Raw genomic sequence first — 26,852 nt, 5'->3', positions numbered from 1 at the left:
AACTGATCAATACAACTTAAGAATAGTAAATAATTTGATATATGAACTGATCCATACAACTTAAGAATAGTAAATAATTTGATATATGAACTGATCTATACAACTTAAGAATAGTAAATAATTTGATATATGAACTGATCCATACAACTTAAGAATAGTAAATAATTTGATATATGAACTGATCCATACAACTTAAGAATAGTAAATAATTTGATATATGAACTGATCGATACAACTTAAGAATAGTAAATAATTTGATATATGAACTGATCGATACAACTTAAGAATAGTAAATAATTTGATATATGAACTGATAGAAGTTCATATATCAAATTATTTACTATTCTTGATCAGCTCATATATCAAATTATTTACTATTCTTGATCAGTTCATATATCAAATTATTTACTATTCTTGATCAGTTCATATATCAAATTATTTATAAATCTAAGTTGTTCATATATATCAAGCAATTTACAATTCTAAGCAGTACTGATAAGTTCATATTTACAAAATTATTTTCATTATACATATATATATAGTCACAGAATTTTTCAGAGTACGTCACGCCAACACCCCACACTATCCACCACAGTATGGTTGAGACTTAGTCTACATCATCCTATGAACGAACATCACAATAAATCATTCATGAATCACCTGAACATGCACATATATTCACATACGTGTCACATACAGTGGTCCCCCAAGTGTTAGGCCCTGGGTGTGTTAAGATAATCGAAAAGTTCAACTATACAGTGGAAACTCAATTATCCGAACTAATTAGGGGAAAGGGTGTTCATATATTCCAACAGTACATTAAATCAAACTTCCCTATATTTAAATATACAGAGCTTTGCTCAACTACTCTAATAGAGCATACACTTGCTGACAAAATACTCTAACAGAGCAGTCGATTTGGTGTTTATATAATCAAGATTCCACTGTATGTAGATTTATAATGTAGCTGCATGAACGTACTCTACACAGAATGATTTGTAACCTAGCTAAACACTCTACAGAGAGACGTAAATATATCTGAATGCTATACAGGATGATTTTCTTGTAGCTGACTGGTTGTAGTTCACTACCTAGGCGTGACCACTAGAGATAGCCAAAGCTTTGCTTTTACCCTTTGTGTGTGTGTACTAGTCCTGCACCTATTATGCTTTCGAAATTGCCTACTATATGCTTTTGAGCAATGCTCCAAAATTTCCCCTATTATGCTGCAAATATGCTCAGGCGTCCCCCATTATGCCCCAAGTATGCTCTTACAAAATTGCATTTTGACTGCTCTATTAGAGTATCTAATGCATCTATGAACGTGCGGTGACTGTTCTATTAGAGTATATCGATCTTTAGCTACATTTATGCTCACAAGTATCTCTAACTCCACTTTTTACAGCTTTATTACACTATCCCAATCTGCATTATGCAAAATACGCTAAGTTTCAGCTCCTCTGATAACTAATGCATGAAAATTTGCCTAATACGCTGGCATTATGCTCAATGCTTTTACCTACCTATTATGCCCAAAATTATGCTGGCATAATCGGCGCAGGCCTAGTGTGTATGCATGTGTATGTGTGTGTGCTCACCTTAAGATAATTATGTTGCTTTCTTGTTCAGCCTACATATCTAGTCTTTTCCTCTCTCTCTTTCTGCAGACCGTGCAGGCACTTTATCATAACATACACCACCTGTAGAAGTAGTCAATCAGATGACTGTATTATGGCGAGCAACTCACCAAAGTTAGCTGTAACAACTGCCAGTTATCACAATACTACAACCTCCTACCACATTGGTAACCTTGCAGCACACCTGTATATGCAAAAGGATGTGCATGCATGTAATAGTTGTAACATGGGCATGAGGGCATACATATCAGGCAAAGCCCGAATTGCCCAGTGTTACAACTAATATGTAACACTTTTCAGGCTAATAGCCTGCACCAGGTGATCAATCACACAAGCCAATATGAATGCAGCTTCTGGATACTTTATATACACCTGCCTGAAAAATTCAATAATGGGTCAGCAGTTGGTACGTTCTGGCTACGTTTAGATATGGTGAACGGACAAACCCTAGAATTATCACGGAGAATTTTGGTTACGTAAGTTTAATGTTTTAATCATGCAGTGCTATTGAAGCGTTTATGGACTAGTTAGACAGTTTACTAAATGCCTAGATGGGTAAGCTTGCTAGTAGAGTGGTTACTTCGTGTAGAGTGGTAGTTTTGTTATGGGGGTATGTCCATATACAAAAATGTTCAGAAATGCTTCGTGAGCACTAGTTCTCACCTTAGCTCAACGTTTTGTCAACTAGTGGTATAGCGAGGACAACAAAACGCTGCTGTCTGAGTAGTTTTCATGGCCTAATCCAAGTCGTGCATGCTAGTTACTTGAGTATTAACTGATCCCCACAATCGATTTGGGCACATGCATCTATATAACAGCTGCCCAGTTGTAGCCCAGTGTAGCCGGGCTACATTTGGGTCGTTTGCCCTGCGACCAGGGCGTACATACGAAATGCAGCCCGGGCGGCTCCTTTGATCTGAGGTGTGAAAGTGATACATTATGCATGGTAACATATGTACTAGGATAACTGCAACCACCCTAAAGCCACATTCCCAATTTAAATATATACTACGTAAATAATGCACATGTGCTATACATGCAGCATTTCTAGTACTGCTGTGCACCGCGGTGCGTATTAACCGGTGTTGTCTGGTCAGCCAATTAACCAGTTAAAAATTACCCCTGCTGATAGGTGTTAACATCACAACATAATCTCAACACATGTGTAAGCACGTGATTGTATTAACTGTTATTGCAAGACAGGATGATGATAGGATGATGATGGTCACTTGGTACCACGTACCATAAACCTTTCAGCAGGCTACAATATGTCAGTGTAGGTGAGTGATGAACCAGCTCCAGTTAACTTAAGGTGCATTGAAGCCAATGAAACTTAGATGTTTGCACTTCATGGGAAATGAAATCATACTGTTTATTCTTATTGTGAGAACATATAGGTTTAAATAACAATCACTCCTCCAGTGATGACATGAAAATTGGAAAGATATGCTGTGATGTGATTGAGAAATCAGCGAGTTTGTGTTGAAATATAGCCTGCTTCTTTACTAAACCAAGACATTGGTTCTGTTATAAACATAGAGGATTGCTAGGCAAGGCCACTAAACCTATAGGACTGGGTGAAATAATTGCCTGATAGTGATGGAATCACAGTGATGAAAGATCACCTGTTTTGAAATATCACCTATGTAGCATTGTTTCCAGCTTTGCAGAAGTGTGATAAGCTCACTAGTCAGATTTTGAAAACAAAACTACTAGTGTCTTCGTCCATGTTAAAATTGTTTCTTTCTGCTTTGCAACACAACAAATCTTCATAAACCTGCATGATGATGATTACAGCCTGACGATTACAATTTTCACAATAAACGGTACAGTTTATACTCCTGTGAAGGTTTTTTTAACTTCAATCCCATTGGCTTCAATGGACGTCAGATGTTGTAATAATATAAAAATGACATCATATTAAATCACACAGGTCAAGGTGGGTACAGAGCACATATTGAACTGGAGACTAGGTGTGACCTATAATGACATCACAATGACTGTGGGAACAGGAGTGGTGTTTATATGGGATGGCAGTTACCTCATAACTTGATTGAAATGACATCACATGATGTTGTGACCAGTTGTGCTTTGGTAGGGGACAATGCTGTAGCTCTGGGGAAGGTAAAGTTGTGATCATTGTCAGAGGAGGGTAGGTGTTGTAGTGTAGCCAAATATGGTACCTGGTGTTGATATTGGTAGTACTTTAATTATCACATTCACAAGAAGTATGGTATTGTATCACTTGTTTCTTAACTAGGAAAGTCATGTATTAGTTGGGGTGGCTGAAAGAAGGTTTGTGAGGTTCTGGGACACACATGGACACAAACTGAAACATCTCCTATAGGTGAACAGGGTGATAAGCAGAACACACACACACACACACTACACTACACACACACTACACACACACACACTACACACACACTACACACACACACACTACACACACACTACACCGACACACACACACTACACCGACACACACACACTACACCGACACACACACACTACACCGACACACACACACTACACCGACACACACACTACACCGACACACACACACTACACCGACACACACACACACACACACAGAGTAAGAGAAGCATAGCTGCTAACTGCCGTATATATAAACAGTCATACCTACCCAGATGACTGGGAACTACTAAGGTATCTATGGGCAATTTTCCAGGGGCAGGACTGTATGGCTGCATTGCGTCTCACAGAGTGAAGGAATAAGTGTCAGATGTTTCACTTGAACCTCAACTGCACACGAGACATGTGGCATTTGCTTCCCAACCAGGTACCCATTAAAAACAGCTGGGTGAGCTGAGAAATGCGAGTATAATGTTCAAGGAAACAACAACTACATGTATGAATATAACATACTTACCCGACAGTACATCAGTAGCGGACGTGAAACAAGCTGGAGTTGTGCACGATATTAAATATTAAATCACAGTAAACCAATAAGAAGTGTGTATATCCCTACTGTGCTCAAGATACCATAATGGAAAAACACAGTAGGAATCTGGATATAATACTTATTGTTTTACTGTGATTTAATGTCATGCACTACTCCAGCTTGTTTCAGTAATTTTTATCGATGTGCTATGGTTCCTACTCTAGTTGAAAATTCCAAATTTTGCTGTGTGCTTGTAATGTACTAGCTCAAATAATACATGGTCTACAGTGTATGGTGATCTGAGAATTAATGGCAATGGGGAGTAAGACATCATTAATTTGCAGTACACTTAATGTATCTATGACGTATATTTCACGATAATTGTTATACATACTGCAAATTGTATATAAAGCCTATATGTTTGCATCCTATGTGACTATAACTGAATGGTTCTTGTTTAACATTGTATGGCAGCTGAATGCCAGTGAACTAAACTTATGGCCACGCACAAAGATGTACTTCATGACCTCACCATTGACGCCATGCACATCATATAAATCTTTGGGGCTTCACTGGGTAGTGTATATTTTGCAACTGGTTCTGGCCAATCAACAAGCAGAAGGTTCTTTAAATTTATAATTGACACATCTGTATAAACAGTGCTTGTAGCTAAATGAGATGGTTTGAGAGGTCACAAGTTGTGCATCCATAATTTTTTATACAAGTTGTTTATGTGTAGGTGGTGAAATACCACATCTTTATAACTACAGATCAACCAGAGGCATACTACACAAGAAGCCAAACATTGATGGTGGCATTAGTGTTCCCTGCAATAGGAACAATTGTCTGTGCCAGCATGTGAGTAAATAAACTACTGGAATCACAATTTGATGCTTTTTAACTTTACAGGTGTATATGGGGTAGCTACACATGTTTGTATAATCATTCAAGAAAGGCACAGTGGCCACATACAGAACACTGATTTAACATTACAATAACATTAATGACTATAGTATTAACTTTATTATTGTAACATTAACATCAAGACTCACGGTAGTGAGTCGCGCGGCCAGTAAAGCAGAAACGCGCGCCGCAGACAATAAATGACGCGACCACTACATGAGGATTTTACAGGAACGAACGTTGTAAAATTCGGTCATCCTGTAACTCACCCGCCACTTACGCTATCCCTCTGAAACTCTAGAGTTGAACTCATCGTTGTTTTGGCATCATTATGCACTATTAGTATGTGCCATGCATATTTTACTTAAAAGCACCATATCTTTTGAGGAAATTGATGCACCAGAGGAAATGCTTTTGGACTTTTGTGAACTGATATATGGGGAAAAGTATTGCTCCCACCTATTAACACATTTATGCAAATTTGTGAGGTTGTGGGGTCCACTTTGGACACATTCTTCATTTGGATATGAAAGTAAAAATGGACACATAAAGTACTTATTTCATGGCAATGACGATATACATCATCAAATATTACACAACATTGACGTCAGTCTGACAATGCAACTAATGCGCCACCAACTTCAAGGCGAGGCAACCACATATCCAAACGCACTTAGAAGAACAATGTCTTTTCTTGGAAATCACTGCTATGTAATTGGTGTTACAGCAAAATTAATTTTAACTAATGAGCAGAAGGATGCCATTGAAAGTGATTAAGACTCTAATGTTGTGTTTTTTCAGCTTTTAAGCAGGGATTACGTATTACTCCACTGAATATGTGAAAAACCGGCAATTTAAAAGGGAGAATACTATCTGTTGTTTTACAAATAGAGAAGGTAGCACTGCCTATGGCCAAATCAATTTGTTTATCATTAATCTAGACCAGTTGCACTTATCAAAATGTGTGATATTGAGAGTGTTTCAATGATGCAGTCTGCTGGAAATCCTTGCAAACCCTAACTTCGCTTATACAAAGAAGCAGATTTTTTAAGCATTGTAATTAAGCCAGTAACATTTAGATCATCTACTTTGACAGCAGTCAGTGTTGATGATATTGTAGGCAAACCTGTCATAGTGAAAGTGGATAGAGTAAGTTAACTTACTTGATTAAACAGCCTAATGTTTATGAGCATCATACTTTTTTAGTATTTTTCTTTTGATTAATTGTGTGGGACAAATGTTTATAATTAGCAGCTATGCTTTATAGGATTTGTGATAGAGGTAATAACAAGCCTTGGAAACTGGTAGACTTTTTTTTAAATGGCTAAACTATACAGAATTGAGCATCATTTCGACTGTGATTGCACAATCACACACCAAAAGTTGTAAATTTACCAAAATATTACTCAGTATTTTTTAAATTGTAGCAGAATATTGACTATACGATAAATATTGATATTGAGATTCGATACGATATCAGTATTGAAAAAAATATTGCAATGTCAATAATTTTTCGGTATATTGCACATCACTAGTCGAAACCTGTTTCATCAACTGCTATCAAAAGCTTGGAGACATGATAATAATGTTGGTGGAAATTTAATTTGGCAGTTTAGTGATGAATTGTTGATTCGCCAAATTTAGTTCACCGTCAATTTTAATTGATATACGGTACTGTCAGTGCTAACAAACACCAATGTATTGTTTCCTTACTATTGAATGTACTTTGTACAATACAGTATTGATGTATTGAACTATTTAGGCAACGTTTAGCATGCTGTGGTCAGCAGTAGTATGGTTTCTGCTAGGTGATCATAATAAAGTACCCAGTGGTGGTACAACATGTTAATGTGAATAGATTGGTATTAACACATTAACTCATTGGTTACCCTTGCAGATGTAAAGAGATGACCTCAAGGCAAATGAAAGTTATCAGGTATTTTTTTGCATACTGTCTGTATTAATGAAATTATCATTGATCGCCTCCTAGGGTTTGTTAGCGATGGGGAATTTAATTATCTACGGAGCAAGGGATATACAACGTTAGAGATGATAACACCCACAGGTAAATTGATTTGTATAATCGTGAACCTGATCACCACTGTATTATAGACTGCCTACCTAATGGAACCTTAACAACCAAGTGTGATGACCACATTGTTCCACAGAGTGTTCTCAGTGATATCAGCAGGTGGATAACAGAGGGTATTAGTATGAAGGATATAATAGACCGTTTGCATCCCAGAACTGTACCACCTGGTTATGAGTTTCATACTTGGATTCCAGGTACACATGTCCTGTTGAATGGAATTGATTGGTGTTATTTAATTTAAACATATAGGCAAAAGTGAGGGTTTTGAAGACAAGCTTAGATCAATTCTAGTTCAGTTTCATTATGTACATGAAATTGAGAAATATGAAGCAAAGGGAATACCTTTCAAGACCTTTATGTATGTTCCTCAGCACCATCCAGAAACAAACACCCTATTCTATGAACGGGAAGATGAAACACATCTAATCAAAGTATGTATTGCAGTATTGTACTTCTGCTTTTTGATCTCCTACGTAAAATGTAGCACATAGCAAGCCACACAAGGAGTGGTGGACCAGCAAAGCTTAAACTAGAAAGATACACAGAAGCACTTAGTGACACTACCTCCGGTCTAACATATCCAGCTTTAATTGGGTCAAGAAAGCAGTCTGTGGTGGATGCAGAGCGTATGTTTAACCCTAAGCTGTCTACTTTTATGGAAAGAAAGGGGTATTCATACGAAGCAACATACATCAAAACTGTATGGAACTGGCGAAGAGCAAGTGATGAACGAGGACTACACAGTTTACAACGATGCAAATTTGATTATGAGATGCTCCAGATGATTTTAACTGAGTTGATGCCGTGGCACGATACCTATGATTTTAGCCTACTAGAGGTGAACAGGTATACACATATGTTGTATTGGCATGCGGTATTATTTTGACCTATCAAATAGGAGTTTAAGTGATGTTTTGGGATTTTCAAGGGAAACAGTAATTGGAGTGATCACAAACATTGAAGGCAGAGAGTGGCATCGACGTGAATGTGCAAACACTGGTAGACCACTTGAGCATCCAAGGGCCAGCAGTACGGATGATGTCGAGTGCTTTTTTAGCATGATGCGAGACAGCATTGGCCAAAATTTCTCTACTAAGGAGGTCAAATTCGGGATGCGGAAGATAGTAACAGAGTTTCCTAAAAGAGTTGACCCACAGCTCCCATTCTACTACCACACCTCAACCCATGCTCAATATTATGAAGGTCCTCACCCTGATTTTGACAAAGAACCAAGGAAAAAACCTAGAGAAACGCATCCCAGTAAGAGAACAGCCATCTGCTTTTGCTCCCCGCCGGGCCAAAATGCCTGTTAGGGGAAGCCTGTCAATAAGGCCCAAGTTTCATAATCTTCCCCTCGAACTCCCTCCTCCATCCAATGGACCTTTAGTTTTGTTTGAACATTCATATACACAAACAGCAAAAAAGTAATTTCACACAATCTTTAATGATGAATGTTATCGTCTTTCAGCAGGTGCTTGCGAATGCACAAACTCGAGCTGACCAATTCCATGCTTGGTATTTCTAACACCGGCATAGTATCCTGGTCGACTCCAACACACTAGAAACTTAACCCAAGCAAAGCTTATGTTGGTAATTTGGTCATAACTCCTGGCATCGTGAACGTCATTCAAAATTTCACGGACGGACTACATAGCCAATTCTGGTCCATTTGTTATTAATCCAGCATTTGAAAGCTATTGCTTTGCGGTCATATGGATTACTGGGTTCTGGATAAATGTTCTCAGGAACTAAATTACCGGCATCTAAAAGTTGGCTAGCATGTTTAAGTGCGTCTTGAGCATCCACATCGTCAGTACACCCAATACATTTGAATGTTACAGTGTACTCCTTCTTGGGTGTATAATGCATTGGGTCCAAATCTGGATTGTCCTCTGCCATACAATCAGTTGAATCAGAATCTGGATTGTCCTCAGGTGTACAATGAGTTGAATCGGAATCTGAATGGTCCTTGGGTGTACAATGGGTAGAATCATCCATGAGCATGTCTAAAGTTGTCTCAGAGACATCTGCCACATTGTGATCTATCCATTCCCACTCCCATACAACAGTTAGTCCATATGGTGGTAGATTGACAACACTAGTATTCACATATAAGTTGAAGTCTTCTTCCTGTCCAGTACAAAAATAATATAATGATTTTCTAAGTTAGCAAATTATTTCATATACAGTGTAATTCAATGTATCATGTAATATATGTATGATGCACTGATACAATTTTCAAAGAATACCTTGATTATTGCGATGTCCTTGACTACCATTTCTGAAGGGAACAGTCTACATAAGCTTCTGTCATTCTTGATAAAAAATCATATATTTCGGGTGATTCCTCTGTCCCTAACGAAACTTTGATGTGACACAGTTCCACTGCGAGGATATCAAATCCGGGTATGACGTACAGAAATTTGTCTCCAACGGTAGTCAAGACACATACAGGCACTTCATCATCAGTTATCCTCGTGCTAATGTCGCTATACCGACTAGCCTTAGATGTAAAATATACTCCGTTACAGTGCGCGTCTGAAGGATCATTACCATCTCTACTTTCTTCCACGTTGCCGCGCACGTTGCTAGCCGCCATCCCACATGTGAGTAGTTTGGAATTCGAACCATGCGGTGGATTTGAAATGGTTTGTTATCCAACGTGTCGTACCCCCCTGGTATATATGCAAGCTAGAAATCGTGCTCTCGAAGTTTCTATTTAATGCCCGCCATGTAGAATTGCTTCCTTATCATTCTAAAAGGTAAACTACTGTACTATTTTCATGTTATAGTCGTGTCCAACTCTTTAGTAACAGCGAGGATGGTTTTCTGAAGTCTGCCAGCATGGGCAATAATTTACAAGAGTTAGCCACAGTGTATGTTAGTGGCTGTGAATCATGTGCTTACAGTGCTTACAAAATAATAGTTCAGCAGGTTAAATGATAGTTTTTCAGCGTAGGTAATTGCAAAACGCTTTTGTGCAGTGGGCATTAAATAGAAACTTCGAGCGAGCGATTTCTAGCATGCATACAAGTAGAAGAAGACTAACTTCAGCACAATTCTAGTCACTATGTAATGGTAAGAAACGGTGTACAATCTGCAAAAACTATTTATTAACTTGGCGTGCGCCCCGTTCCATTCCATTCTGGCTTTTAGCACTACCCTACTTATGTGTAATATCTGCTCATATCTGCTAAAAAGTCAACTTTTCACTGATACGATATTGATATCGGTGCACCTCTATAAATTTCTCTATCCAGTGCCAACCGATAGCGACAGTTATTTACTGCTGATGATGATGACATAATATGCATTCCATACATTAACCTATTGGACAATTTAATTATCACGGTGGGAAAATCCCAGTTTACAAGTTGTTAGCCTCAACCAAATTCACTAAATTTGGTATCATTCTATGCAGTGAAGGATGTTTAATAAGACTTCAACCGTACAAATTGTTAAACAGGTTAGTTTACAAAGATATGTTGAAAAACACGTGTTTTTACGGACATTCTGAATATGTAAATTTTGTGGTACAAGACTTTTTAGCTTCCCCTTTATTACTACACAAAGAACTTACACATGAATCAAATCGCCCTTCATCAAGAAGTCTGATAAACCAAACTTCATGTTTATCGACCAGAATGCATGGAAGTTATGACGTCTTGTTTAGAAGATGATGTAATTTTATACAAAACAGGTGTAATCTATTCGGAAATCCGGAATATCTTACACAAGTTTTGATATGTACTGTGCAGAAATCATGTTGCACAGGTGTAATTCTGAATCATTACAAAACTTAGTTGTGTTTGAATAATATTTTGGGTAGATTGTTCCATAGTTTAAAATCACTGAAGGGTAAAAGGAAAATTTAAACTGCATACATTTGAGAGAGAAATTTTTAAAAAGTGACTTATGACGTGTTGCTTATAGCATGTAAAATATGTGAAAAGGCATCTTTTTTGCAAAAAAAAACAAAAAAACTGCAGCTATCTTAGTAATGAAAAAATACCTCAGGATTGGAATCATCGGCCTTCCTGGTCCTCTATCAGCCCCCTGCAAGCAATCAAGCACTGCATCCCTTGCTGCTATTACATAGGAAAGCAGATCTTCACCGTGTTCGATATCCGTCTGAGATGATATGGCTAATGCCCATTGTGCTAACCTATCCGTTTTCGCTAGCACAGCTTCTATCTCTACTGTTCCTCCTTTGGCTCCTTCCGTAAAAAATGTTTTTATTTCAATAACACCTCACTCCAACTCATCTAGAACTACAGAACAGCAGTCAGGAGTTGTATTCATCAGCCACAGTAGATGGCACAAGACTCTCTAGTCTATAAATCTCGCTATAAATCCACAAGGGAGACGGACCGGTTCGTTATAAGTAGCTCGCCCATTCGCAAAGATTTAAGCGTGTGCAGAATTATTAAGCACATTATTATTTTATAGATTATACACTAATACATATAATTACATGCAACTTGGCGAATTAAAATTTTCGCACATATCAATATATTCATGCTGTAAGTATACACTCACTTCCAAGTATGTTCTGCCACCACATTGATAAAAAACATCAATGTTTGGAGATCGCTGCAAAATCATCAATGTTTTGAGATTGATGCAAAATCATCAATGTTTTGAGATAGATGCAAAATCATTGATGTTTTTAGATCGATGCTATGACATTGATTACAAAACATCGATGTGACCGATTTTAACGATGTCAAATAGAATTTTTGTCACATTTGGCGTTCCATAAATACTATCTAAGTTATAAATAACGTGTTAGTCCTTTATTATCAAATGGCTAATATATTGCCATAATAACGGTGCGCATTTAAACAGGTGTATCATCTACGGTGAATATCCGATTAATATGCGATTTACACCATTGTCTTGGCAATGAAATAACCTTCAAACTGCTACCAAAACTGTTAAATTGGGATGAAATATGGTAGGGATAACATTGCTGGAACTGGCGAGATCATTAGAAGAAGTTTTTGACTGTAACAATTCAAGGGTGCACGTTTAAACAAGCGTATCATCTACGGCGAATATCCGATTAATAAGCAAATTTTACCATTTTCTTGGCAATCGAGCAGGCTTCCAGGTGCTACCAACAGTATGACCTGACTTTGAAAACTACAAGTCAGTACTTTCAGCCAGGTGATTGGAAGCAATATTATCTCTTCCACTTGTCACACATCAAGACACATGGTAGTGTGTCGTGCGGCCAAAGAAGTTGGCGCTCCACACCGTGAGTATATTAACAGGAAGAAAGAAAACGCAATTTTCACACCTATGTAGCTCTGTGATCCCTAATCCGATTGGAACCAAATTTGCTAGAGAAGTGCCGCCCAGTTAGGGGAGTCTACATACCAAATTTGAAGAAAATCGCTCCAGCCATTTTTGAGATACCAGCGAACAAAATTTCATTTCAATTTCTTTATTTTTTTCTTCTTCATCTTCATTTCGCACACTTCGCAAAATTCGCCATAAAACACGAATGCGTGCTCGGATTGAGCTGAAATTTGGCACACTTAAAGGGCTCATTAAGGCGGATATCCGTACCAACGTTGGTACGAATCCGATGAACATTCATGGAGTTATGACCGATTATTTGCGTAAAATAAGGTCGAAGGTCTGTCACGCCTACAGGGTAAACCCCTTGGAGGAATCAGTTGAAAATTGATAAGTAGATGGAGCAACCGTCGTAGGAGTGCCTTTTTGTGGTTTGAAAGGAATCGGGGTAAAGACCATGGAGATATGACACAAAACCCAACCTGTGTCAAAATTACTTGATCGATTTTTATGAATAAAAAACTATTAGTTTTCGTGTCTACCAGGCAAACCGCTTAGACCAACGAGCTGAAAATCAGTATGTAGCTGGAATAATCATCATAGAAAGTCCTTGCAGTAGTACAGAAGAATCACTGAGTTATGATTCGAAAGGCAACTACGTGCAGCAAATGCGAGATCGAGATACTCTAATAGAACAGTCACCCTAATAAAGCATTCAGCTGCATTTATAATTTACTCAGTAATATTACACTGCAAGTTATTCTGTAGGGAATTCAGCTACAAACAAGTCACCCTGTAGTCAGATCAGCTAGAAGAAGGTACCTAATAGAGAGTTCAACTACAAAGAAGCCATCACGTAGAGAGTTCAGCTCAAATAAATCACCCTGTAGAGAATTCAGCTACAAACAAATTACCCTGTAGAGAGATCAGCTAGAAGAAGTTACGTTGTAGAGAGTTCAGTTACAAAGAAACAATCATGCAAAAAGTTTAGCTGCAAACAAATCACCCATTTTTTGTAGCATCTACATCTAGTTCTAATTCTCAATTAGACAAGGATAGGAATTTATCAAGTGAGCAATGATGTCACAAGTTCAATTATACGTCTATAACTTCTGTTAACAATTGTGACCGGATCTGCAAAAACCCAACATAATGGCGCATTTTTCAGATTCTTTATTATTGAATATCTATAATCTGCTTAGCCAAGTGTATGCTCTGGCCAAGTTTCAGCCTCATATGGCAACGACTTTTGGAGTTACACAACCCTACAAAGTAGCAACAACAGAAAGATGGATTTGTACAGCAAGTATTGGGAAAATAAATTACATGCGCTTACAAAAACGGCTGTAACTTACAAATACAATGCAGTACAAAGTTGCAACTTGCACCATTGTGTTCACCATGAATAGGGGAGTCTATTACTGGGTAAATTGTTTCCTCTATTACTCCATCAGTGAAGTTAAAACTGGAGAAGTACTAAAGAGAAAGTTGCACAAAGAAAAAGAAATGTTATCTCAATTGCATCTAATTACATCTTCAGAAGAACTTAAAAGAAGAGTTGTTATGTATTGACAATGAAATGATAAGTACTTCTAAAAAAAATAGGGAAAAAATTGCCGTATTAAAAACACAAATCCAAATAAGAAGAAAGGTTTTATGTCAAAGGGCATCAATAGTATTTACAACAAATCGCAAACAAAGACAAATTACAGATATTGTCAAGGATTTAAGTGACTTGATTGATATGAGCACTTTGCCCACTGAATGTGTCACATATATCAAAGACCCGATTACTTTAGTAGGGAAGCAAATAAAGATGAAGACAGTGATGATTTGCTGTGGTACTATGGAACAATACTAGCTTATTCACATCAAGAGAAGACCCACTGTATAACATACGAACGGAAAAATGAACAATACCACTATGATATTATCCTGGACTTACTTAATGGAGATTTAGTTATATTGTAAACTTTTAATAATTCTTAAACATATAAGCACACAATATTCCATTTTATACCGAAGTATGTAATTGTGCTACTTAAAATCATTTAACTGGTAAATATGTATGTACATTTTACAGTAAAATTGTTACTATACATATATGCTAACTAGCTGATTGTTTATTGGCCAAAAGTTCACACAAAGCTGCATGAATAGAGTCCATGTCTAGCCGTGAAGCTTCTAGTTCAACTTTGACTGCTTGAAATTCTGTGACCAACTTTTGTACCACCTCCATTAGTTCCTTTACTTCCTTCCTTAGAGCAGCAACATCACATTGTGGAGCTGTAATGATGCAATCAGAATGTAAATTTCCAAACAAGATATTTAGTAGCTATACACAATATAGGTAGGAATGTTTTTCTTACGTATTTGTCCGAAGGCCATGGCTAACCATGGGGTAAGTTTGTACAGATCATGAGAGCCACAACAGCATATTGGCCTAGGGGCAGGTTTCTGAAGAATCCAGAAACTAGTCAAGCAATACCCTAATAGAGCAATCACATCAATAGAGCAGTCACCCTAATACAACAGTCAATTAAGCACACTATAAGATTAATTTGATAAAATACTGAAAATGCTACTTTATAGGGGCGGTGGAACTGGGTAGGCAGGGTAGGCATTTAACTTTTAGTAGTAGCTATTGAGACCAAGTTCATAGAAAGCAGTCTGGTTGCTCTGATTTTCTAGGATCGCTTTTTACTTGAGACACTCTAATAGAACAGCCGGCGATATCCTAATAGAGCAGTCAGTGACTAAAATAAATTATATAATTTTTATAGATGTGAAATCGTCTCCAGATAGCTGTTCAATTGCAGAAAGCAATTCTTTTGAAAATTTTCTGGGGCTAGCCTAACTGCAAATGCTGCACAACTATGATGCTGGTGGTGGTCATAGAAGTATGATCTCACAGATGCCTACCCAACTTGTAGATGCTTCCTCCGCCCCTGCTTTAGAGGCAAATTTGCCCTTTAGACTGGCATGCTAGTGTGCTTTTCACACTAAGATACAGATGTGTGCTTTCCTTTCTACATACTTTTAGCAAACTATAGGCTCTAGCATCATGAAAAGTCCTCAGTATCGGAAACCAAACATTTTGAATTTATGAAAATGATATTATTACATTGAACAGGGTGATACAATGCTCTGTGGCTTCCTTTGGTCTGTCCACACATAATGTACATCACAATGTATAAATACTTTTAGGTAAACTGTGAATCTCATGACAAAAATATATAACCAGGGGCGGATCTAGGATTTAAAAGGGGGGGGGGGCTACATGTAACTCAAGGTACTAATATCTTGGGTGGAGGTGTGCAAAGTATGCTAGAACTAGGGGGCCTGGGGGCATGTCCCCCAGGAAATTTTTGAAAAATAGATGCTAAAATACTGAAATGTGGAGACATTTTCCACATAAAATGTACATTTCTGTTTAGACCATTTGAAGTTTGGTTGTTTATGAGGTATTTAAAATCCAATACATACATGTGGGTGGACATGAGTATCTAAACTGGTTAGATACCCATGACAAAATTTTGTCATGTGCGTCATGTGTTTTGCTGTATTCCAGTCGCAACAGCCATCAGAAATCATTGCTAGAGCGTTAAGAAAATGTCTCTGTATAATAGAGATGATTGTATTCATCTCAGTGAGTTGTTTTAACACTAATTCAATCAGGAAGCTGCCATTGTTGGTGGTGACCAGAGCTACACAACCATAGTCTAAATTGGTTATTGCCCAAATCCATGGTATCTTCGTTATTTTAGAGAAGATACCATTCCTCTACACAAGTAGAGGAATCAAGCCTTAAATGGACCAATGTACTTCATTGTATTTATAGGTGTAGACAGATAATGGATAAATTCTATAGTAGAACCAACTGTTATGTATCTGCTGAATGTTCTATTAGAGTAGTTGGGTGACTGCTCTATTAGAGTATCTCGCTTTTGTACACCTCCAATGCTGATCCGGGTCCTCATTGTATAACCTTTAGCATAAATCCAGTGATAATGTCTTGGAAAGATATTTATAAGGTGAGTTTATGGGTATTTGTATTATTAGTGATCATATAATTATGCTAAGACAAAATTTCATTACAATTCTCAGCATATTGATCACTGAAATAAAGCCTAAAAGTGAATGGGGGGGGGGGGCTTCAACCCCCTAAAGCCCCCCACCCCCCTCCCATCCACTCCTGATAACTGTTACCGTTTTTCCTGTGCCAAGAACAATTCAAAATAGATTCAGTCGTTAACATTTTTAATTTATAATTTAAATCCAGGCACTATAGCTATCTGCTTCACTTTATTTTAAGCAAATAACACTGAAGAATTCATTGGGCTGGTTTGGAAAATATACACCCTATCTGCAGCCTCCAATCGGTCTACCACCTTGGCTGCCACTTTTCGTAGGCATGAGGCTGAGAAGTGTCGTGCTTATGAGGAGTGTATACACAAAGTAGAGCATGGCAGCTTTACTCCATTAGTTTTTTCCTCCTCCGGTGGAATGGGAAAGCAGCCACTGCCACCTATAAACATTTGGCTCAATTACTAAGTGAGAAGTGGAGTTCCCCACATTCAGTGGTGATGGGCTGGCTCCGTTGCAGTTTGGGGTTCTCCTTGCTTTGCTCCTCCATCATGTGCATCCATGGTTCTCGATCACGTTCTCCTGGTGTGCCCACGGCAATAGATCTTGCCATTGCAGAGGGGCATCTACCAGTTCACTAACACTCTGGGTTTCTGTATGTTCTTTTAGGTGTCTTTTCTGTAGGTAAATCCTTTTTTTTCCCCTTTTTGTTTTTTTTTTCTAGCTTGCTTTCCATAGAGATGTGTGGGTGGAAGGGGGGCCATTAGGGCCATCTGTCTAATAAAGCCGCACCAGCTGAAACTACATTCTATTGGCACTTATCACTGTCTTTAGTATTTTTAAGAGAGATCAGCAAATACTTGCAATGAAATATAACTATATCTTCTAGTAGGTAGCTAGAGTAAAGTAGGATTATGCTCTTGTAAATGTGTGGATTCCCCCCTGCTACTACACTGTATTCAGGCGATGTTCCTCTAGGCCGCTTGACTGAAGCATGCTCCTCAGGTCGCGACGCCGATGCTTAATTAGTGCAGCATGCAATGGTAGCCGGCTATTTCATTTACTGTTCACCACCTCATTCCACCTGCTAGCTCTACAATTTTAACATTTACCATTCACTTATTACTCGTGTAGCTAGCTACCTAATAACTTGTAAGCCGGAAGGTTAAAATCAGTGCCGGGTCACGGAGGGTGCAAAGTGATATTATCTCGGCGTGTTGCTAGCTCGCTAAATATTCAGCTATGTGCAGCTAAAAGGACACTGTTATGGTAATTACAGTTACTCACTCGATCCTGCTGCTTCGTGAAGGTTGGATAGGTACATTATAGCCTCCGTAGCCTTTTGTAGTCGCCGTGGTGATAGCTGTCTATCCACTTCCATAGCTTTGACCCTTCTCGGTAGCTGGATTTGCTTGTGAACATCTGATCGTTGATATGAAGCTTCAGCCCTGCTACATACACAAGTGTCCGTTGCTGGTAATTGCATGCATATGTAGCTATATGATCACGTGAATTATAACCACAAACCTTATAATTACTTATTTTAACATATTGATATTGTGACAGACAACTTAGATGTGTCATTTACACCAGTCAACAATATATTTAGCACCCATGATGGCCATGAAATCAAGATGGTGTATCATTCAGTCACTAAATCACAACCTTTCCTGTGACATGGAAATACTGGGTATCAGGAATCACCTACAATAAAAATTATTGTGTAACAGTTCCTGCTTCATAGTTCTGGAACATACCTGACATGACAAGGTAGTATATACACTCTGGTACACCTCACATAGGTTTTGAATGCATCAGTGGATACAATAAACACATCTGACTTCTGTCTATACCTATGAAAACAAATCAATAATGCTGATAGTCTGTATTAAATTCCACTGGGTCTAACCATCACAGTACTTTCATTAAATATAAAGAGTATTGTCCATTGTATATCCTTACTCACTCCTATCACCATGGTTACAACCAATAATAAAGCATAGTTAATAATCGTTACATTTTTGTGGATGAAATTTCGTGGAAAGCCAAGCAACCATGAAGTCCGCAAAAATTATGTCTCTCAAAAATTTGTACATATACAGTAACGTATAGCCAAGTATTTTGAGGGGCAGTAATTTCGAGATTGAGTAATGTTAAGGTAGAAATCAACCTTGCACCACATGTACACCATTTTGGAACACATATAGCTTGAAAGTACTATTTGAGTGATATGTTATTATCATAAAAGTATTGAAAGTGTAGTGAATCACCATATGGTCTACACAAACCATGCAAACTCCACCTACAATAGAGTTACGAAGCCAATAGTTATCTGATCAACTACTTCAGGTCAGCTTTCTGTGATCCTAAGTGAAGATGCAGTTCCCTAAAAGAAAATTACGGATGTTTGTAGCATTGGAACATTATATGTAAGTATCACAGAGCAATAAAATGTGTTACTCGGTGCATAATACAAAACCAGCCTTAAACTTTCTCAATATCTAAAAGCATCCGCAGTCATGCTTTGGTAGACTCCAACAGTAGACTGAAATGGATACATCACAAAACTAGGCAAGAATCAGTCAGCAAAATCGATCGTCAAGTCCCGCAGGTGTTTGGGAAAATTTCGTACGATGAAAAAGATATTCTTTCGGAAAAATAGGAAATGGAGGAATGCCGTCCACCACTCCGTCAAAAGAAAAAGGCAGAAGTTTAGTCAGCTTTCACAGCTGAGATGGGCTAACAAAAGGAAAAGGAACAGTGGTAATACACTTGTAGACTATTTAACATATAGAAAAGTTGCGTATACCACGACGGACACGCAGTGCCTCGTGCAGCATGTATGTACAGCACACCCAGTAACTTGATTTTCGTTATTATAGACGAGATAATGAGTACCACCAGGGATGAAAGACCTGATGAAAATAGCAGTAATTTACAAGATACAGCATCCACTCCACCTGGTGAGAGTTTGAACGTGTGGGACGAGTTGTTTAGAGAGCCAGAGTCTGATGATGGGGTTAGCAACCCTGGAAGCTCACATGATAATGGGGTTAGTATTGACAGTCTACATGATGCAGTTAGCAATGCTGGCAGTCCACATGATGTGGTTAGTGATGTTGCAAGTCTACATAATGTTAGCAGTAGCTCTGGAAGCCCACATGAAGTTAGCTGTAGCTCTGGAAGTGATACAATTACATGTAGCAGTAACCCCGGCATAGAAAATATTGCAGTTTCTGACTCCGATGATGATACAACCACACTTACAGCCAATAGCAGCAATTGTGAGAGTGACTCTGAGTTTTTGCCTACCCCTGTAAAAAGGCAACGTAAAGGACCTTTTGTAATGCCCAAGAATCTATTTATATGTGAGACTGTTCAATTACAAGAATTCAATGAGCAAGTAAATTCAACATCTATTTGCCATACACCAAGATGCACTGGCAAGCTGGTACCCGTAAGTGTAAAACTAGCTGGGCTTGGAGGGGCTGTTGTTATCAAGTTTACATGTTCCGGGTGTGGTGATCGCCAATTGAATTTTAATAGTTCAGCGAATGTCACCTTGTCGAAACATACAGCTGTGAGCTTAGCCTTACAGGTAGCATTTGTAATAGCAGGTTGTGCACATGCACAGTATGCTAAAGCAGTGCTTGGGGATGTCATCAGTAAGTATACAAGTCTTTTCAGATACCATCCGTGTGTTGCACCCTGTAGTTGACAGTGGTTGGCAGTTGGGAACAGGCAATAACCTGCTGGCTTACTAGAGGAAAATTCAGTCAGAATTGCTCATTTACTATCCGTAATTATATGAACAATTCCCTTTTATACTATGTTCATGTGTGTATGCGTGGAAAAGAAGACGATGTAATAGGTGGAGAATTGTATCAAGGTACATCAAACAGTGCTGAAGGATATGCAGCTGACATTGCTTTCAAAAAGGCAAAGGAAGAGGGTATGCACATCGAAGTTCAGTGGCAGGACGGCGATTCCTCTGCAGCCAAGTCATTTAGGGATCACCTCAAAGATGAAGCAACATCAAAAGTTATGCTTTGTGGAGGCCATGTCGCAAGAGCTTTTACTAAGAGTTTGGGGGAATTAGCAAAGCAGAAATCATTTTCTCCTGCACTCCATGATATACACAGAAAAAAGTTTCCAGCAGTTGACACTGTTAAGTGTCATTGCCTTAAAAGGCATTCAAAAAATTGTGGATGCTTATCTAAGAGTTTCCTAAGAGGAGCTAGAACCAACTTCTCATGGTGATGACAAAAAAGATCCTGATGCATTTTCTTCATGACTGACTGTTCTAGGCAAGTATCATGCTCGAGATATTCACTCTTGGGCAGATGGAAACTGTGATTTTCACAACAGTATCAGCTGCAGCTGTGAAAGCTGTGATGACGATAACCTCAAATGCGATGGTGAGGAGTACCATACAAAATTTGTATTGACATGTCCATTCCACTCATTGGCATTTGAGATTGAATGCAGCAATAGGGCTTCCAAAGCAGCACAAATAATTCACCAGGAGTTGGGGAGAGGTCATTCCAACTATCCCAAAGCATCGCACAACATACTCACAAGGTTTCGATCAAAAGATAAGAATTTACAACACGTGTATTATGCTGTTAGCACCAATTTGGGTTTGCTGCAGAGTAACATGAGCTGGCTTTATCAAAAGCATGGTAATACTTACCATTGGATTGTAGAACTTTTCCGTCGATTAAGGTTGCCCATTTTTGATGGCATGGTTGAAGCATTACAATCAGCTACTGAAGTACGAGCAAAAAACTTGAGCAAAAAGAAAACAGTTAATGCCAAAGAGAGACGCACCCAGTGGAAGAAAGCCAGAGCACAGGAGCAGCAAGAGAGGAAGTTGTGGAGCCGGAGGCAGCGCATTGAGCACACATATGGTAGTGATGATGATGATTGTTCAAGTGAAGAGGATGGTAGCCCTAGTACACGTGTACAGCGGAAGTGCAAGTGTGGTTCAGTAGACCACAGAAGCATTCGACACCACAGCTGTCCGCTTAACAGAAAGCGATGCCACACCAAAGGCCAGATGGATAATGCTGATGGTGATCACGAGGAAGAGGCTGTGCACAGCAGCTTTGGTGAGGATGGACCGGTGTGTACATGTGGCACTGAAAGGGCTAGCCATCATCGTGATTGTGCACTGAACCCATGAAACATGAAGTACAAGTGAAAACCAGTTTATTGCTTAGTCGTGTTTTTCTGCTGATTACTTTTTTTATACATATTGCAAATGTAAACTGTGTACTATGCTATATTGTTTATCAAATAACTGCATATACAATGATTCACAAGTAGTTTATGAATATGGCATTACAGGTATATAGAATTTGTGAGCATGCACAGTATATTGAAATGTGTTCAATCAGTGTTTGGAGATGTCAGCAAGTGCTTCAGCCTCTTTTGTCATCGAACTACTTTGATATTCTTGTAAGGAAGCCTTCGTTCACGGCTGTAAAAAGACATACAACAAGATTACTACATGCAAACAAACTATAATTGTGCTATACAGCAATTAAAATTATCAAACAGTAATAACTAGCTAACAACCAGGGACAAGTTTGCAATCAACAAACAAAACGATTGCGCGCGCTCGCTGCATGCGTCACCACAAGTGAAAAGTAGCTTATAGTACAAATTTGAACAAAATACTTTGTATAATAATGAATAGGTACTGCTACTCACAGGATATCGTCATCCATATAGACCTACTACCGCAGTGCTACAAACTCACGTGTTACAACAGCGCTGGCAATTTGATAATTCCCCAAACCCGATGTAAACCAAAAAATAGGTAGGCGTTTTTAAGAAAGGACGTTAAATGAACACTGTTGGCATCATCAGTTTTGAAAAAGTGGAGATTTCACCCCTAAGGCTTGTTTCTACCTTAAAAGCAGATTTGTACACAATTCCATGTGTAATATACAGGGGATTTACTACTTCTTGCAACATTGGAGAGTGAAAAGCATAGAGCGTGGTATGGCTTCTTACATGTTAACTAGCCACAAACATGTATAGTTCACTCCCAGTATGGTGGCTGTTTACTGTTATCATTCCTAATATGGACTATAGAGCAACATTCTTTGGTCAATTAAAGAAGCCATATGACATTTTACGCTTTTTGAATGTTGCCCTCTGTGAGGTATGTTCCTGAACCATTGTTGGCAGGTTTTGATAAACCTACTTTTTGCCATTTTTGGCAACTTTCAAAGCTGCCAAAATTGGCAACTTCAGAAGCTGCCAAAATTGGCACCTTTCAAAGCTGCCAAAACTGGCAACTTCAGAAGCTGCCAAAAGTGGCAATTTCAAAAGCTGCCAAAACTGGCAACTTCAGAAGCTACCAAAACTGGCAACTTCATAAGCTGCCAAAACTGGCAACTTCATAAGCTGCCAAAACTGGCAACTTCATAAGCTGCCAAAACTGGCAACTTCATAAGCTGCCAAAACTGGCAACTTTTAGAGCTGCTTCAAAAATGTATCACTAGCAGCTCTATGATATTTCCAAAAGTGGCATAAATTCCATGTCCCTTTATAGTTGCAAAGGTATTTTTTAATTGTGGGATTGAATTTCAGTTTGGGGTTTCAAAACTGGAAGCTTTTATAGCTACCAAAGTTGGCAAGATTATAAATGTAAGTTTATAAAATATCCAAAATGGGCAAGTTCTGTAATTACCAAAATTGGCAAGTTTCATAATATCCAATGTTAGTAAGTTTATAATTACCAAAATTGGCAAGTTTGAATTTCCAAAATTTGCAAGTTTGAATTTCCAAAATTGGCAAGTTTGAATTTCCAAAATTGGTTAGAATTTCCAAGATTCCATTATTGGCATGAAGTAGGCATGTCAAACTTGGCAATAAAAAAACATCTTATTTCTTGCCAAAAATGGAAACTCAAACCCACAATTAATGGTTACACACAGCACTATATAAGTAAAACCTGATACCTTCCAATTTTGGAATAACTGTTAAGATGCTTGTGAGAGAAATTGAAGCACTTACTGGTTCCATGACAAAGCGGTGTATACTCTCCTTAGCTTGCCAAGGAAAATACGTTGCTCTATTGTTTTGCAATAATTCAGATCCCATATAATGCCAATGTTGGCAATAATGGGGGTCACAAATTATTGCCAAATTTGACAAAAAAAAGGTCCTGCCAAATTTGGGCTTAAAAGAGTCAGTTTTGGAAGCTCAGTAACTTTTACATTAATTCTGTTTTTGTCACTACTTTGAAGTTGCATTTCATAAATTGCCAACAATGGCAAAATAAAATTCTTTACATTGCCAGACTTTGCTTTTAAGGCTGTTCCAACTTTGGCAATAACCCAATAGCTGCAAAATATGGAACCCAATAGATTGACAAAAATGGCAACATGTTGGATCTACATTTGGCAAAATATGGACAATGCTGAATTTGCCAACATCTGGGATAAACCTAATTTTGCCACAATTGGCAAAAATATGATACTGAATGTTGCCAAAACTGGCAAAAAGCAGGTGATACATTTTTGAAGCAGCTCTAAAAGTTGCCAGTTTTGGCAGCTTTTGAAGTTGCCAATTTTGGCAGCTTCTGAAGTTGCCAGTTTTGGCAGCTTTGAAAGGTGCCAATTTTGGCAGCTTTTGAAGTTGCCAGTTTTGGCAGCTTCTGAAGTTGCCAGTTTTGGCAGCTTCTGAAGTTGCCAATTTTGGCAGCTTTGAAAGTTGCCAAAAATGGCAAAAAGTAGGTTTGCCAACATCTGGGATAAACCTAATTTTGCCACAATTGGCAAAAATATGATACTGAATGTTGCCAAAACTGGCAAAAAGCAGGTTTATCAAAACCTGCCAAAATTGGCTGTTGAACATACCTGCCTCTGTGTTACAAGAAGTAATAAATCCCCTGTATTAAGGTATAAAGTTTCAAGGATAAAACTTTTAGTGTTATATCCCCAAAAACATCAAAAAAGTGAAAAATCCCTCCCCTTGGGTATAAGGTAAGTATGGAGGTACCATTAATCAAATAAAATACATGGGCAAAAGCAATGTCAGAATATTTATCCTGAAACAAAACTCTGACTGATAAAATATTCACAAAAGGAAAAAATCCATTGACATTTCATACTGTAGTGATATCCCTCAGATATAGTAGGTGGAATACTAGAGGACATGCTTACACATTACCACCTAGTGGTGTAAACAGCAGGTACGATTCTTCTCACAAGATTATCTAAGAGGTGTCAATAAACAACATATTCTTGTCCATTTTTATGTAAGACCCCATGTAGGGTACTGAGTGCTGACATACTGACTTAACAAAATTTGGGATACATTACCATAGTGGTGTTCCACTCCACAAGTCAGACAAACCTTCAGTAAGATTTGAATGCAATGAAAGCAACAGTCACTGTTCAGTTAGACTACTGAAAGCCTCTATAGCAGGGAGTCAGGAAGACAATACTAAAACTCTGTTGAAGGTGACTTCATCGTTAGAGTAAACATGGCTTCACACAGAGTGAGGTAAGAAAAGACAGCTCTACTGCTAAAAAGCCTAACCACAGCATGATGGTTATACGATCCACTGTTAAATAGGGAATATTCCAAATACCTATAGGGGTGTTCTAACTACTGTTTAAATTAAGCTCCTTTCAAGGAAGTTGTAGTACTCCCCAGGGGTGCTCCAGGATCAACTAAATGGTGTTACAATACTCCCTAAAGGTGTTCTAGGACAAACTCTAAAGGTTATGCAGTACAGTTCTAGTGCTCTCCATGGTGGATTTTATTCAAAAGAAAATATACGCTTGTTGCAACATTTCAGTAACCTTCATGTTGATTTCAATTTACACTTAGTGATCACCAACAGCAAATTAAAGTATGTTAGCAGTACACAATAATTTTTGCAACACTTCATACTTACCACATAGTTGTTCCCAAGTTACTTATAGAAAGTTAGCTTTCAACAGAAGCATCCGATTGTGGGTTTCAATATACTTAGGTGTAGACAAACACCTTTACAGTGTATGAGGGAACATTCCTTTACCTGGCTACAACTAGCATTCAAAATTTAGGCTTGATACAACAAACCGTTGTAGAAAAAAACCTGTTTAGCAGGTGTGGTGGTAGAATGGGCACTTGATTGTGTGAGTTACATCTCGTTACATAACCAATGTGGATTTCACTGTGGTATGTTCATTTCCATTCTACAAGACATTGTACTGAGGGGTTGTTACAGTGTATTCTATCAGCAAGGATTAATTCTGCTGTCATGACTGTACTAGTGCAAGGTACACTGGTATTGCTAATCTAACCATGCATCAATCATAATACATGAATCTTGTTTCATGGCTTATTGCCCATTCAAATGTTCACATGCCTAATGCTATTACTACATAACTACAATACTTACAAAACCACTACAGAACTACCATATACTACATCTCCCCTTCTGGGGTATAAACACAACAGAACAATAAAGAGTTCAGTTCAATCATCAGTTTCGACAAGATGATCTGGTGGTTTGGAAATGCGACCACTTCTGGTCTGTTTCACTGTGACTGGTTCTGGAACTTGTTCAGGTTGAACTTGTTCTTGTTCTGGGTGGACTCTAGTAAAAACAAGAGCAATATGATCACTGTTAGTTTTCAATCAGAGTCTCTTGTTGCTATTAGCCTTTGGTGTTTCTACATTACTCTTTTTCTGAGATGGCATTGGTAGTATCATTTTTCTGTTTCTACGATACATACTTTGGTTTTCTGATTCTACCACGTATGATCTAGTGCCTTGAGGTTTTACAATAGTTCCTTTCTCTTTTCTGTCTGGAAGCCATATTTCATCTCCCTTTTTAAGAGGCTTGAGATCAGAAGCCTTGTGTCGCAAGTCAAAGTTTTGCTTCTGCCTTTGTTTGATCTGGGTTTCTTTCTTT

General features: G+C 38.3%; 1 protein-coding gene and 2 long non-coding RNA genes across 5 annotated transcripts; 2 read left to right on the top strand and 1 right to left on the bottom strand.

The window, feature by feature from the left end:
• Positions 1–541: 541 nt before the first annotated feature.
• LOC136244685 (uncharacterized) lies at positions 542–4,548 on the bottom strand. Of its 2 annotated transcripts, XR_010695523.1 has the most exons (4): positions 4,531–4,548; positions 1,748–1,821; positions 1,599–1,700; positions 542–622 (listed from the first exon to the last, which is right to left on the bottom strand). It is a non-coding gene; the product is annotated as an uncharacterized lncRNA (long non-coding RNA). The 2 variants fall into 2 exon arrangements; XR_010695522.1 differs by lacking the exon at positions 4,531–4,548 and having other exon boundaries at positions 1,748–2,240.
• LOC136244686 (uncharacterized) lies at positions 3,646–4,539 on the top strand. Of its 2 annotated transcripts, none has more exons than XR_010695525.1 (3): positions 3,646–3,761; positions 3,898–3,984; positions 4,330–4,539. It is a non-coding gene; the product is annotated as an uncharacterized lncRNA (long non-coding RNA). The 2 variants fall into 2 exon arrangements; XR_010695524.1 differs by having other exon boundaries at positions 3,646–3,789.
• Positions 4,549–7,494: 2,946 nt separating the features above from the next.
• Positions 7,495–8,919, top strand: LOC136244043 (uncharacterized). Its single transcript, XM_066035568.1, has 5 exons — positions 7,495–7,510; positions 7,558–7,731; positions 7,787–7,968; positions 8,022–8,383; positions 8,436–8,919. The coding sequence occupies exons 1-5, from the start codon at positions 7,495–7,497 to the stop codon at positions 8,848–8,850; spliced, it is 1,149 nt and encodes a 382-aa protein (XP_065891640.1). The 3' UTR covers positions 8,851–8,919.
• Positions 8,920–26,852: the final 17,933 nt, after the last annotated feature.

This window comes from Dysidea avara, chromosome 14 (assembly GCF_963678975.1).
Source record: "Dysidea avara chromosome 14, odDysAvar1.4, whole genome shotgun sequence".
NCBI classification, from domain to species: domain Eukaryota; kingdom Metazoa; phylum Porifera; class Demospongiae; order Dictyoceratida; family Dysideidae; genus Dysidea; species Dysidea avara.
Note: the sequence above shows the minus strand (reverse complement) of the source record. Positions and strands in the feature narration are given on the sequence as shown.